The sequence below is a fragment of the Salmo salar genome, chromosome ssa27 (genome assembly GCF_905237065.1).
Source record: "Salmo salar chromosome ssa27, Ssal_v3.1, whole genome shotgun sequence".
Classification (NCBI taxonomy): domain Eukaryota; kingdom Metazoa; phylum Chordata; class Actinopteri; order Salmoniformes; family Salmonidae; genus Salmo; species Salmo salar.
The window spans coordinates 31,567,481-31,583,291 of NC_059468.1; the positions used below are offsets into that span (position 1 = coordinate 31,567,481).

At 42.0% G+C, this 15,811-nt stretch overlaps 1 protein-coding gene across 1 annotated transcript in view; it reads left to right on the forward strand.

The window, feature by feature from the left end:
* LOC106588946 (cyclin-dependent kinase 6) overlaps positions 1–14,487 on the forward strand; it is an 80,311-nt gene extending 65,824 nt beyond the window's left edge. Inside the window, exons 6-8 of the mRNA XM_014178524.2 lie at positions 10,799–10,849; positions 10,991–11,126; positions 11,431–14,487. Coding sequence (XP_014033999.1) covers positions 10,799–10,849; positions 10,991–11,126; positions 11,431–11,580 — 337 coding nt within the window. The 3' untranslated portion in view covers positions 11,581–14,487. The remainder of the gene's footprint in view (positions 1–10,798; positions 10,850–10,990; positions 11,127–11,430) is intronic.
* Positions 14,488–15,811: the final 1,324 nt, after the last annotated feature.

The window sequence follows — 15,811 nt, forward strand, 5'->3', positions numbered from 1 at the left end:
ACTAGTCTGTGGCGACCTAAATGCCAGAACTGGACAAGAACCTGACTCTCAGCACACAAGGGGACAAACACCTACCTGGAGGTGACAGTACTCCCTCCAAAATATGCCCCCCTAGACACAACTATGACAAAACAATCAACAAAAATGGGTCACAGCTCCTGCAGCTCTGTCGCACGCTGGGTCTGTACATAGTCAATGGTAGGCTTTGAGGAGACTGCTATGGTAGGTACATCTACAGCTCATCGCTTGGCAGTAGTACTGTAGATTACTTTATCACTGACCTCAACCCAGAGTCTCTCAGAGCGTTCACAGTCAGCCCACTAACACCCCTATCAGATCACAGTGAAGGTGTAATAGTAAAAGTGTAAAGTTGCCAGTTGAAAGCCTTAACAGTATGTTTGACCTTTCAGCTTCTCTATCAAATGTAAACATTTCAAGCAGACAACCTAAGAAAATAAACAATAATGACAAATGGTTTGATGAAGAATGCAAAAAACTAAGAAAGAAATTGAGAAACCTGTCCAACCAAAAACATAGAGACCCAGAAAACCTAAAAAGTCTACGCCTTCACTACGGTGAATCACTAAAACAATACAGAAATACTCTACGGATAAAGAAGGAACAGCACGTCAGAAATCGGCTCAATGTAATTGAAGAATCCATAGAATCAAACCACTTCTGGGAAAATTGGAACACACTAAACAAACAACAACACGAAGAGTTATCTATCCAAAATGGAGATGTGTGGATAAACCACTTCTCCAATATTTTTGGCTCTATAACAAAGAACAAACAGCAAAAATGTATACATGATCAATTACAAATCTTAGAATCTGCTATTAAAGACTACCAGAACCCACTGGATTCTCCAATTACATTGAATGAACTACAGGACAAAATACAAACCCTCCAACCCAAAAAGGCCTGTGGTGTTGATGGTATCCAACATGAAATAATAAAATATACAGAGCACAAATTTCAATTGGTTATACTTAAACTCTTTATCATCCTCAGCTCTGTCATCTTCCCCAATATTTGGAACCAAGGACTAATCACCCCAGTCCACAAAAGTTAAGATACATTTGGCCCCAATAACTACCGTGGGATATGCGTCATCAGAAAATGGGAAAATCCTCTGGATTATCATTTATAGAGGATTTGTACATTTCCTCAGTGAAAACAATGTACTGAGCAAATGCCAAATTGGCTTTTTACCAAATTACCGTACGACAGACCACGTGTTCACCCTGCACACCCTAATCGACAAACAAACCAAAACAAAGGCTAAGTCTTCTCATGCTTTGTTGACCCATTTTGCATGAGGGTCTGCTATACAAATTGATGGAAAATGTTGTTGGGTGAAAAAACATGCAACATTATAAAATCAATTTATAAAAACAACAAGTGCGGTTAAAATTGGCAAAAAACACATTTCTTTCCACAGGGCTGTGGGGTGAGACAGGGATGCAGCTTAAGCCCCAACCTCTTCAACATATATATCAACGAATTGGCAAGGGCACTAGAACAGTCTGCAGCACCCGGCCTCACCCTACTAGAATCTGAAGTGAAATGTCTACTGTTTTCTGATGATCTGGTCCTTCTGTTCCCAACCAAGGAGGGTCAGACTTGGGCCCTGACAGTAAATCTCAGTAAGACAAAAATAATGGTGTTCCAAAAAAAGTCCAGTTGCCAGGACCACAAATACAAATTCCATCTAGACACCATTGCCCCAGAGCACACAAAAAACGATACATACCTCGGCCTAAACTTCAGCGCCACAGGTAATTTCCACAAAGCTGTGAACGAGCTGAGAGACAAGGCAAGAAGGGTCATCTATGACATCAAAGGAACATAAAATTCAACATACCAATTAGGATCTGGCTAAAAATACTTGACTCAGTTTTAGAACTCATTGCCCTTTATGCTTGTGAGGTCTGGGGTCCACTCACCAACCAAGAATTTACAAAATAGGACGAACACCAAATTTGCTAAAATATCCTTTGTGTACAATGTAAAACACCAAATAATGCATGCAGAGCAGACTTAGTCCGATACCCGCTAATGATCAAAATCCAGAAAAGAGTCGTTAAATTCCACAAGTGATTCCCAAACCTTCCATAACAAAGCCATCACCTACAGAGAGATGAATCTGGAGAAGAGTCCCCTAAGAAAGCTGGTCCTGGGGCTCTGTTCACAAACACAAACAGACCCCACAGAGCCCCAGGACAGCAACACACTTAGACCCAACCAAATCATGATAAAACACAAAGATAATTACTTGACACATTGGAAAGAATTAACAAAAAAACTGAGCAAACTAGAATGCTATGGGCCTAAGCAGAGAGTACATAGTAGCAGAATACCTGACCACTGTGACTGACCCAAAATTAAGAAAATCCTTGACTATGTAGAGACTCAGTGAGCATGGTCTTGCTATTGAGAGAGCCCGCCATAGGCAGACAGGCTATGTGTCGAGAGAGATGACAGTATGTGCACACTGCCCACAAAATTAGGTGGAAACTGAGCTACACTTCCTAACCTGCCAAATGTGTGACCACATTAGAGACACATATTTCCCTCAGATTACACAGACCCACAAAGAATTTGAAAACAAAATCCAACATTAATAAACTCCCATATCTGTTAGGCGAAATACTGCAGTGTGCAGTCACAGCAGCAAGATATATGACCTGTTACCATGGAAAAAGGGCAACCAGTGGATACTTAAGAACTACAGTACATGGAAATCATAGGGCAGGTATCATCAAATTAGAAATATTTATATACAGTCATTCAAAAATAAACATTAGTGATATTTTTGGTATAGTTAGTAGTTTTACTCACATTCACATGACTGGCAGCTACTGTAGTAGGGCCCCCCCATGATGTGGCAATCTAATGTCAATGCCACCTCATTCAGTAGACAGAGAAGTCTCCAGTCTCCAGTCTCCAGTCCCCAGTCTCCAGTCCCCAGTCCCCAGTCCCCAGTCTCCAGTCTCCAGTCCCCAGTCCCCAGTCCCCAGTCCCCAGTCCCCAGTCCCCAGTATCCAGTCCCCAGTCTCCAGTCCCCAGTATCCAGTCTCCAGTCCCCAGTCTCTCACTGTTGACTGTTGTCCTCCACTACCATTACTCTACTGTAGTAGACAGAGAAGTCTCCAGTCCCCAGTCTCTCACTGTTGACTGTTGTCCTTCACTACCATTACTCTACTGTAGTAGACAGAGAAGTCTCCAGTCCCCAGTCTCTCACTGTTGACTGTTGTCCTTCACTACCATTACTCTACTGTAGTAGACAGAGAAGTCCCCAGTCTCTCACTGTTGACTGTTGTCCTTCACTACCATTACTCTACTGTAGTAGACAGAGAAGTCCCCAGTCTCTCACTGTTGACTGTTGTCCTTCACTACCATTACTCTACTGTAGTAGACAGAAGTCCCCAGTCCCCAGTCTCTCACTGTTGACTCATCAAAGGTTTTCCCCCAAATGCTACCATCTTTTATTCATAGCTTTTTGAAGAAAGAAAAATCTAGTTTCACACTGACTGACTCACACTGACAGCCCTGTAAGTACAATTTGTTTCAGGAATTTGAAGCAAATATCATGCAGGTCTGCATCTGCATGGTTTAGATGGAAAAGTGAATGACACAGAGAGAGGTGTTGACATTCCGCTAATCTAAAGGTTGGATGTGTTATGTTAATGCGGTCAACGCAGGAGGGGACTCACATCCTTGTTTACGTTCTCATAGTGCGCTGGCACATTGACAAACCAAACTCAAAGACATAACCTCACACGCACACACACACGGATTTCACTCACAGACACATGTGCACGTGAACACACATGCACTCCCTCCCAAACTCACACACACATAATCTCACTCTCCCACACACACATAATCTCACTCTCCCACACACACATAATCTCACTCTCCCACACACACAGACAGGCAGATACACATTCCAGAGGTTGTGTGGAATGTGGGACAGAATGGTTGGCCCAGTCCTATCCCTATATCACCTCCTTGTCTAGTCCTGGCAGTCTCCTGACTGTGTAATTATGTTAAGCCCATTTTCTCCCCACAGTCACCTGGCACTACCTTGTCATGTCTGCACCTTTATGTAATGTGTTCTTAATGTTTCCATTTTGTATCTCCCTTCCAGACCACTATATCCAAGCCTTTCTCCAAGGCCTTACCTCCATATTCACCTCCATCCAAACCCTTTCCCCATGTTCCTCTGTGTGTGTCCATGTTCCTCTGTGTGTGTCCGTGTTCCTCTGTGTGTTCCTCTGTGTGTGTCCGTGTTCCTCCGTGTGTGTCCATGTTCCTCCGTGTGTGTCCATGTTCCTCTGTGTGTGTCCATGTTCCTCTGTGTGTGTCCATGTTCCTCTGTGTGTGTCCATGTTCCTCTGTGTGTGTCCATGTTCCTCTGTGTGTGTTCATGTTCCTCTGTGTGTGTCCATGTTCCTCTGTGTGTCCATGTTCCTCTGTGTGTCCATGTTCCTCTGTGTGTGTCCATGTTCCTCTGTGTGTGTTCATGTTCCTCTGTGTGTGTCCATGTTCCTCTGTGTGTGTCCATGTTCCTCTGTGTGTGTCCATGTTCCTCTGTGTGTCCATGTTCCTCTGTGTGTGTCCATGTTCCTCTGTGTGTCCATCTTCCTCTGTGTGTCCATGTTCCTCTGTGTGTCCATGTTCCTCTGTGTGTTCCTCTGTGTGTGTCCATGTTCCTCTGTGTGTCCATGTTCCTCTGTGTGTGTCCATGTTCCTCTGTGTGTTCCTCTGTGTGTCCATGTTCCTCTGTGTGTGTCCATGTTCCTCTGTGTGTGTCCATGTTCCTCTGTGTGTGTCCATGTTCCTCTGTGTGTCCATGTTCCTCTGTGTGTGTCCATGTTCCTCTGTGTGTGTCCATGTTCCTCTGTGTGTGTCCATGTTCCTCTGTGTGTCCATGTTCCTCTGTGTGTGTCCATGTTCCTCTGTGTGTGTCCATGTTCCTCTGTGTGTCCATGTTCCTCTGTGTGTCCATGTTCCTCTGTGTGTTCCTCTGTGTGTCCATGTTCCTCTGTGTGTGTCCATGTTCCTCTGTGTGTGTCCATGTTCCTCTGTGTGTGTCCATGTTCCTCTGTGTGTTCCTCTGTGTGTCCATGTTCCTCTGTGTGTGTCCATGTTCCTCTGTGTGTCCATGTTCCTCTGTGTGTGTCCATGTTCCTCTGTGTGTCCATGTTCCTCTGTGTGTGTCCATGTTCCTCTGTGTGTGTCCATGTTCCTCTGTGTGTGTCCATGTTCCTCTGTGTGTCCATGTTCCTCTGTGTGTGTCCATGTTCCTCTGTGTGTGTCCATGTTCCTCTGTGTGTGTCCATGTTCCTCTGTGTGTTCCTCTGTGTGTCCATGTTCCTCTGTGTGTGTCCATGTTCCTCTGTGTGTGTCCATGTTCCTCTGTGTGTGTCCATGTTCCTCTGTGTGTGTCCATGTTCCTCTGTGTGTGTCCATGTTCCTCTGTGTGTGTCCATGTTCCTCTGTGTGTGTTCATGTTCCTCTGTGTGTGTCCATGTTCCTCTGTGTGTCCATGTTCCTCTGTGTGTGTCCATGTTCCTCTGTGTGTGTCCATGTTCCTCTGTGTGTGTCCATGTTCCTCTGTGTGTTCATGTTCCTCTGTGTGTGTCCATGTTCCTCTGTGTGTTCATATTCCTCTGTGTGTGTTCATGTTCCTTCCTCATCTTCATTTCCTCGTTGCATTCTGACCGATACTCCATGGTGGCAGCAGAAATCCTAAACCAGCCAGTCCTTCAGAAAACATCCTCACACAGTCCTTCATTTTATAAGTTTGTGTGTGTATGTGCGTGTGTGTGTGTGCCTGTGTGCTCCCGTGTGTTTGTTTGCAGTGTCAGCCCTGTGAGAAGCCAGTCATCCATTCAAACCAACAAACCACTCCTGGTTTAAAAATGGACCTCTTGGAAATATCTGTCATACTTGTTTTGGCAAGATGACATTGTTTTAGGTGGTGTTTTCCATCTAAAGGCAGAGAACTGGTTTGGTCTGATCTTTATGGTTCAACCCTCAGACTCTCAACATGCCCACCAAGTATTTGACGCCTTACAGTAACAGCATACAGGAATACCAGTGTAGTGAGCCATTGAGGTAGGTGTGGTTAGAGGGGGTGTATTGGTCAGGATGGCATCTACTTGGTGAAATAGGGCATAGTTCAGTTCCAACATTTTTGCTGCTAGGTTTGTATAGCGTGCTATGGAGCACCCTTAACCCGTCAAAGTATGTGACAACATAATTGCTGTCACTGTAAAATGTGCAAACTACCATCAAATCGTTCTGCCTGTGTTTAATCTTCAATGTCTTAGCATGTAGGGGAAATGTGGGTGTTCAACTATGCAAAGATTATAGCAGTCTTTCTGTTCAGTGAAGTACTGTAGCTACAGACTACAGCAATAACTACACCGTCACTACCTCATTTCACAACATGCTGCATTACATTAACATACAGAGTACTCTCTCTCTCCTTCTCCTTCTCTCTCTCCCTCTCGCTCTCCCTCTCTCTCTCTCCTTCTCCCTCTCTCTCTCAATCCCAAGGAGCAGTGCAGGCATTACTTATTAATGTGTAATTACTGTTAAAGAACTACGTTTGCAGTGGCACTGTGTGTTATTTTGTCAGTCATTGCATGATAGCACATGAGAAGTGAAGTGCCTTTGAGCACATTCTCTCACGACAGAGAGATTCTTTGCCTCTTTGAAGGCTGGAGCGGAGGGTTTAGGTTTATATTGCTCTCCCAGCTAGTCTCTGTTAGAATGATTCAATCGTTCTTTCACACGATACGGCACAGCTCGCACACCCCCTACCTACCACCGCACAAACATACACACACACACACAGACATACACACACACACACAGACATACACACATACAGACATACACACACACACACACACACACACACACACACACACACACACACACACACACACACACACACACACACACACACACACACACCACCAGGCCCACAGAGAGCTAAGGCAGACACACATGAGGCTGAGAGATAAATAGGCTTTTTTCTACCCGTTGCTTGGTTGGGAGCAGCGGTCGTTTGAGTTGAGAGCAGGCCTGTATGTGGGAATGAAGACTGTTGGAATTTGTGTGGGTGCCAGGGGAAGCATGCCCGCCCACGGCCGGCCAGGACGGCCCAAAGCCACAGGAACCACCAGCAGGCCTGCTCCTTCCCTTCATCCCCAGCCTCTCCACCTCCTCCCTCCATCTTCTCACACACGGTAAAAAAAAAATGTTGGCCCAAACTTAGCTCCAACTTGAGAAAACATATGCAAAAACTTAAAATTATGCGTTTTCTCACATTGTCTCAAATGTTTATTCAGCAAGAAACTATCAGGGCATCTTATCTAAAGAATGGCTGCAGAACGAGTTACACACACATACTGCTTTTTCAACTTACATATTTGACACACTATACATGATTATATTGTGCATGTTCATTTATACAGTAATTAACATTTCTTCACCTAGGATTTGAACTCTCAACCTCCTGGTTCGCAGCATTCCAATCGTCCAATTGATTTCCCTTGCATTGCTACACGTGGCACTTCAAAGTAAATATCAGCTCTGTTAAAAATACACTCAAGAAAAACTATTTGATTTCGCATAGTGATTAAGGAGTACCATTAAAACAGAGTAATATGTCCCACCAACATTAGACAACTATACAGAAAAAGTAAATCAAATAATTGATGAGAGAATAGTCAGATGAACTGATAATTGTCACAGACATGGTGGCATTGCAGGAAGATTGAAATGCTGTGAATCAAGAGGTTGTGAGTTCAAATCCCAGGTGAGGACATGTTGAATAATAATGACTGTATAAATGAACATGCACAATGTAGTTGTGTGTCAAATACTGTATGTAAGTTGAAAACATTGGAGCTAGGTTTTGGACAACAATTTTATTTTTCAGGTAGAGTTGAGTAAAAAACAATCCTGTGGAACCAGTTACTCAATAATACTTTTTTTTACAGTGCAGACTTACGCTGCTGGGCCTTGAGCATGCCTTCCTCCCATGTGCTGCTGGGCCTTGAGCATGCCTTCCTCCCATGTGCTGCTGGGCCTTGAGCATGCCTTCCTCCCATGTGCTGCTGGGCCTTGAGCATGCCTTCCTCCCATGTGCTGCTGGGCCTTGAGCATACCTTCCTCCCATGTGCTGCTGAAACAGTCCTCTGTACTCTCTTGTCTGCTCCACTAGTACCTATTTATCCTGCTACTGGTCACTATTACTCCTGTTTACATGTATAATCTACCACTAGTATATCACCATCAGTATTTATATATTCCTGCTACCAGTCATTTCCAGCCTCCTTTACATGTACATCTGCCTATCACGCCTGCTCTGACACACTCACACTAACACCCTCACACACACACTCACCACCACACACATACACCCACCCACCACTTATGCTGCTGTCATACTGTTTACTATTATTCTTATTATTTCTCCTACTATTAGTCACTTTCTCCTAATCCCCCTCCTACATGTCCATATCTACAGTTGAAGTCAGAATTTTACATACACTTAGGTTGGAGTCATTACAACTGGTTTTTCAACCACTCCACAAATTTCTTGTTAACAAACTATAGTTTTGGCAAGTCAGTTAGGACATCTACTTTGTGCATGACAAGTAATTTTTCCAACAATTGTTTACAGACAGATTGTTTCACTTATAATTCACTGTGTCACAATTCCAGTGGGTCAGAAGTTTACATACACTAGGTTGACTGTGCCTTTAAACAGCTTGGAAAATTCCAGAAAAGTATGTCTTGGCTTTAGAAGCTTCTGATAGGCTAATTGACATAATTTGAGTCAATTAGAGGTGTACCTGTGGATGTATTTCAAGGCCTACCTTCAAACTCAGTGCCTCTTTGCTTGACATCATGGGAAAATCAAAAGAAATCAGCCAAGTACTCAGAAAAAAATTGTGGACCTCCACAAGTCTGATTCATCCTTAGGAGCGATTTCCAAATGCCTGAAGGTGCCACGTTCATCGGTACAAACAATAGTACGCAAGTATAAACACCATGGGACCACGCGCCGTCCTACTGCTCAGGAAGGAGACGCATTCTGTCTCCTAGAGATGTACGTACTTTGGTGCGAAAAGTGCAAATCAATCCCAGAACAACAGCAAAGGACCTTGTGAAGATGCTGGAGGAAACAGGTACAAACGTATCTATATCCACAGTAAAACGAGTCCTATATCGACATAACCTGAAAGGCAGCTCAGCAAGGAAGAAGCCACTGCTCCAAAACCGCCATAAAAAAGCCAGACTACGGTTTGCAACTGCACATGGGGACAAAGATCGTACTTTTTGGAGAAATGTCCTCTGGTCTGATGAAACAAAATAGAACTGTTTGGCCATAATGACCATCGTTATGTTTGGAGGGAAAATGGGGAGGCTTGCAAGCCGAAGAACACCATCCCAACCGTGAAGCACTGGGGTGGCAGCATCATGTTGTGGGGGTGCTTTGCTGCAGGAGGGACTGGTGCACTTCACAAAATAGATGGCATCATGAGGGAGGAAAAGTATGTGGATATATTGAAGCAACATCACAAGACATCAGTCAGGAAGTTAAAGCTTGGTCGCAAAGGGGTCTTCCAAATGTACAATGACCCCAAGCATACTTCCAAAATTGTGGCAAAATGGCTTAAGGACAACAAAGTCAAGGTATTGGAGTGGCCTCACAAAGCCCTGACCTCAATCCTATAGAAAATTTGCGGGCAGAACTGAAAAAGCATGTGCGAACAAGGAGGCCTACAAACCTGACTCAGTTACACCAGCTCTGTCAGGAGGAATGGGCCAAAATTCACCCAACTTATTGTGGGAAGCTTGTGGAAGGCTACCCAAAACGTTTGACTCAAGTTAAACAATTTAAAGGCAATGCTACCAAATACTAATTGAGTGTATGTCAACTTCTGACCCACTGGGAATGTGACGAAAGAAATAAAAGCTGAAATAAATCATTCTCTATACTATTATTCTGACATTTCACATTCTTAAAATAAAGTGGTGATCCTAACAGACCTAAAACAGGGAATTTTTTACTAGGATTAAATGTCAGGAATTGTGGAAAACTGAGTTTAAATGTATTTGGCTAAGGTGTATGTAAACTTTCGACTTCAACTGTATATCGACCTGTACATTTTTGTTGGTTACTACATGATTCTATATGTGTTATTTCATAGTTTTGCTGTCTTCACTATCATTCAACAATGTAGAAAATAGTAAAAATAAAGAAAAATTCTTGAATGAGTAGGTGTGTCCAAACTTTTGACTGGTACTGTAGGTCCCTCTCTTATTTATTATTTATCGTGTTTTCTTTATCATATATCATTTTTTATTGGTTATTATTTTTATATTGATTACTGCACTGTTGGATAAAGCATTCAAGGTAAGCATTTCACTGTACTTGAACATGTGACAATAAAACTTGAACTTGGTCACAGCAGCCAGGAAAGCCAATTCTTTACAGTAGAACCGAGTGAGGGTTGGACTGGTTATGTCCGTTATCCCTGATGTCTGCTCAGTAGGAATGTGTCATTTTTTGTTGAGGAGATGGAAACAGCATGAAGGCTGCCTGCATCACCGCCACAGCTCCCTTGGATTTATGAAGGACAAATTAGGATTGATGAAGTTGAACTGGGGATATTTTTTTTTAAACTAATTTATCTGATTCATTGAACACAGTTTGTTACTTCAACTTCGGTTATATTGACATGTGCTCTTCCTCTCCCAGACCTTTGTTTCGAGGAAACTCAGATGTTGATCAGCTGGGCAAGATTTTAGAGTAAGTACCATGTTGTACGTCATATTTACAGCTTTAACAATCAATTGGCAAATAATGAGGATTGTTATTATGATGATGACGGTAATGATGATGATGAAATTAGTGATGACGATGATGATGATAATGATGATGATCCTTCAGTGTGGTCGGGGTTCCCTCGGTGGAGGACTGGCCCCAGGAAGTAGCCCTACCACAGAGTGCCTTCTCCCCACGACCCCCTCAGCCAATCGGAGAACTTGTCCCTGACATGGACGAGCTTGGGAAATCCCTTTTACTCGTGAGTATCAGATACACACACACCACTCTCTCTCTCTCTCTCTCTCTCTCTCTCTCTCTCTCTCTCTCTCTCTCTCTCTCTCTCTCTCTCTCTCTCTCTCTCTCTCTCTCTCTCTCTCTCTCTCTCTCTCTCTCTCTCTCTCTCTCTCTCTCTCTCTCTCTCTCTCTCTCTCTCACACACACACACTCAAAATACAGTACATACTGTTTCAAATGGATTTGTCCGAAAGGAATGAAACTCACACTTTTCTTTTTGTTAAGGAAATGTTATAATAATAATATTTGTTTTATCTTTCTCCATGCAGCAATTCCTGGCTTTTAATCCCTCCAGAAGGATATCAGCGTTTGCTGCTCTGACCCACCCCTACTTCCAGAGTGTGGATAGTGACACTAAGAGTGTGTACGCCCAGCCCATCGGCAGCAACAAGCCCACCCTGGAGGAGAGAGCTGCCTGACAGCCCCCCAGCCCAGGACTGGACTGGCCTGACAGAGAGGGAGAGAAAGAGAGGGATGGACACAAAGACTGAGAAAGAGAGCAATAATCAGAGACATTTGATTCCAAAAGGCAACAGCGCTGTCTTCCACAATTTACCGATTTGAATGCTGCTTTTTAGAATACTTTAAAAAAAAAGTTTCAACAATGCAAGGAGCCCTGAAGCTGAGATGTACTGCCACCAGGAGAGAACCTCTGGATGTCCAGGAGCTGCTGCCTCTTGTCTCTCCTTCCTTAGCTTGAGAAGAGGCTCCTTGGTGGGGGAACACCAAGCACCAAGGGTAGGTCGGCATGGACCTCACCTGGAGCTCACCTTCACAACAACCGAGAGAGATGACACACACACACACATTTTAATCCGATGCAGGAGGACCTCACACACTGCCTAGTGCTACTTCTGGTCCAAACAAACATGTGTGTTTTTATATCACTGCCACCTACAGGTTGTCCTGTGTTACTGCAGGCCAGAGCAGGATTTCTGATGGGCTTCATCTTATAAGACTTTGACTGGTGCGATCAGGAAAGACTGAAAATGTGTCACTTTGAGTTCCTCTTATGGCATCCGTACTTCAGTGTCATAAACTGTGATGAAATCTGATTGACTCCATTCGAGACTCTATGTATGACCTGATGCACAGGGCATAGTAAAGTGACTGTTGAATGAGAATAAGGTCGATGTACGCACTATTCAGCACAATTACATTTGGCATAAAGGCATGATTCTGTATTTCCTAACTTAATTTTAAAGTTATTGACAGTTGATGTCTTATTTTCTATTTTGTCTTAATTTTATTGGACTTTAACAACATGTGGGGATTGAAATGTAAATCTCTGGTAAGATCTAGAAAGAATATAAGGTAATATCCAAGGGAGGAAAGGTTTGACTATGTGAGGCATGTAGAATGGTATAGAGTTAGATACTGCACTAATACTGTCAGTAGTGGGGAATAGCTGGTTTTACTTGCATATCCAGCACACTGACATGTGTAGCAGGATAGTAGTAAGGTCAGTGTAGGTGTGGGTCAGTGAAATGTTCTTCGTTGGGAGATTGTTTAGAGAGAAAAGGCAGGCTGATATGTCGGATTCAGAGGAGGTTCAACATTGTACCTGCTTCATTTAGACTGAGTCTCTAAGGGTTACATAGAAACATACAGTGGTTCATGTTGAAACACACAGCTGTTCTGTGTTAAGAATGGTTGTTTTAATACCCTACGTATTATGCTCACTTTGATTCAATATGACTAGCTAGAGTGCTTTCAGAGTTGCTCCCTCCTTGGGATTGGCTGAAAACTAGTCAAGGAAAATAATTAGTTTGTTTGAAAAACTTCTTACTGCACAGTAATACATCTAGACCATAACTTTCCCTCTGGTATATCTAGTGCTGCTAGCACACAAATACACTCAGGATCTTATTAGAAATCAAATCAGAAATCATTCTGACACACTTTGCACATTCATGATTAGGCTGCATCAACTGTTTCATTGGATGATGTTAATTGACCAACTGTTTCATTGGATGATGTTAATTGATCAACTGTTTCATTGGATGATGTTAATTGATCAACTGTTTCATTGGATGATGTTAATTGATCAACTGTTTCATTGGATGATGTTAATGGATCAACTGTTTCATTGGATGATGTTAATTGGTCAACTGTTTCATTGGATGATGTTAATTGGTCAACTGTTTCATTGGATGATGTTAATTGGTCAACTGTTTCATTGGATGATGTTAATTGATCAACTGTTTCATTGGATGATGTTAATTGATCAACTGTTTCATTGGATGATGTTAATTGATCAACTGTTTCATTGGATGATGTTAATTGGTCAACTGTTTCATTGGATGATGTTAATGGGTCAACTGTTTCATTGGATGATGTTAATTGGTCAACTGTTTCATTGGATGATGTTAATTGATCAACTGTTTCATTGGATGATGTTAATTGATCAACTGTTTCATTGGATGATGTTAATGGGTCAACTGTTTCATTGGATGATGTTAATTGATCAACTGTTTCATTGGATGATGTTAATGGATCAACTGTTTCATTGGATGATGTTAATGCTACAACATGATTGTGCTTCTATACTCATATTACAGAATTCCTGACCGTGTGAATCAAACTGCACGTTTGCTACGATACAGTATGTTTGATATCTTAATTGTTTTTCAGTGTCGGGGCGCATATGGTTTAATCTAATACATGATAAAATAAAAAACCACATGAAAGAATTTTGGACGTAGCTCCCCTCTCCATGTAGAGTTGTTTTGTACTCATCCTTGTCCTGTCAGATGATTCATGCCATTGATGGATACATTGCAGACTTCATATTACAACTCTGTAGAAATAGGGATTGTCAAGCTTTCTTGGTATCGGTCAGTTCAACGTCAACTGCCCTAATAAGTAGACTGTCATCATTGTAGTCTACATTATATAAACTTGAAGCAATCAATGTATGTTTTTGTTTGGTTTAAGAGGTTTATTGGTCATTTGTAACTTAAAACATGGGACAGGAATACTTTTGTCTATGTAATATAAAATAATAAAAGTATACTTTTTTACAGCCACCTACCTGGGGTCTGCCATAGATTTCCTATGATTGCAGAAATGCACCTATGATAGCTCTGTATTGTAAATACCCTTTAGCCAATGAACAGTAAAGAAACATGTAGTATTTTAGCACATTTTCTAAGCTCCAAGGATGAAAGTAAAGGCCACAAATGTATTTGAAATGCCCACTTGTGACATGGTAACTTCATTTACAATGATGATATGGAGGTAATGGGCATTATGTTTACCTGAATAAATGCCACCAGTGGTGATTGCTTCATGTTGTACCATTTGAATAAAAAATATGCTTTGTATATGAGTGTTCTTTGTTGGGATTCATGCAAATAACAAAATAATATTGTGATTAATATTGAATTGGGTTGTATTAGGCTGTGGAATGTATGGATATTTTGTTGTGTTTTTTAAATGTTAACAGGTGAAGCTGTAAAAAATGCTGAAAAAGCAAATTTTTCTGTAATAGTTTCTTATGTACAATCAGTAAAGAATGTGTATATTTCTATTTTACATTACAAGACAAAAGATGTAAGTCCCTTTGAACGGGGTATGGTAGTAGGTGCAATGCGCACCGGTTTGAGTGTGTCAAGAACTGCAAAACTGCAAAGTTTTTCATGCTCAACAGTTTCCTGTGTGTATAAACATGGTCCACCACCCAAAGGACATCCTGCCAACTTGACACAACTGTGGGAAGCATTGGAGTCAACATGGACCAGAAACCCTGTGGAATGCTTCGACACCTTGTAGAGTCCATGCCCCGACAAATTGAGGCAGTTCTGAGGGCAAAAGGGGGTGCAACTCAATATTCGGAAAGTGTTCCTAATGTTTTCGTGTGTATAGACAGTATGGACAGTATATGAATATAAAAGGTGTGTACAGTAGTTATATAGGATGAGCCTTGACTGGAATACAGTATATACATATGAAGTGTATAAAACAGGATGTAAACATTATTAAAGTGACCAGTGTTCCATGTCTACAGTTGAAGTCGGAAGTTTACATACACGTTTTCCAAATACATTTAAACTCAGTTTTTCACAATTCCTGACATTTAATCCTAGTACAAATTCCCTGTCTTAGGTCAGTTAGGTTCACCACTTTATTTTAAGAATGTGAAATGTCAGAATAATAGTAGAGAGTGATTTATTTCAGCGTTTATTTCTTTCATCACATTCCCAGTGGGTCAGAAGTTTACATACACTCAATTTGAATTTGGTAGCATTGCCTTTAAATTGTTTAACTTGGGTCAAACGTTTTGGGTAGCCTTCCACAAGCTTCCCACAATAAGTTGGGTGAATTTTGGACCATTCCTCCTGACAGAGCTGGTGTAACTGAGTTGGGTTTGTAGGCCTCCTTGCTCGCACACAATTTTTCAGTTCTGCCCACACATTTTCTATAGGATTGAGGTCAGGGCTTTGTGAGGCCACTCCAATACCTTGACTTTGTTGTCCTTAAGCCATTTTGCCACAACTTTGGAAGTATGCTTGGGGTCATTGTCCATTTGGAAGACCCATTTGTGACCAAGCTTTAACTTCCTGACTGATGTCTTGTGATGTTGCTTCAATATATCCACAGTATTTTCCTACCTCAAGATGCCATCTATTTTGTGAAGTGCACCAGTCC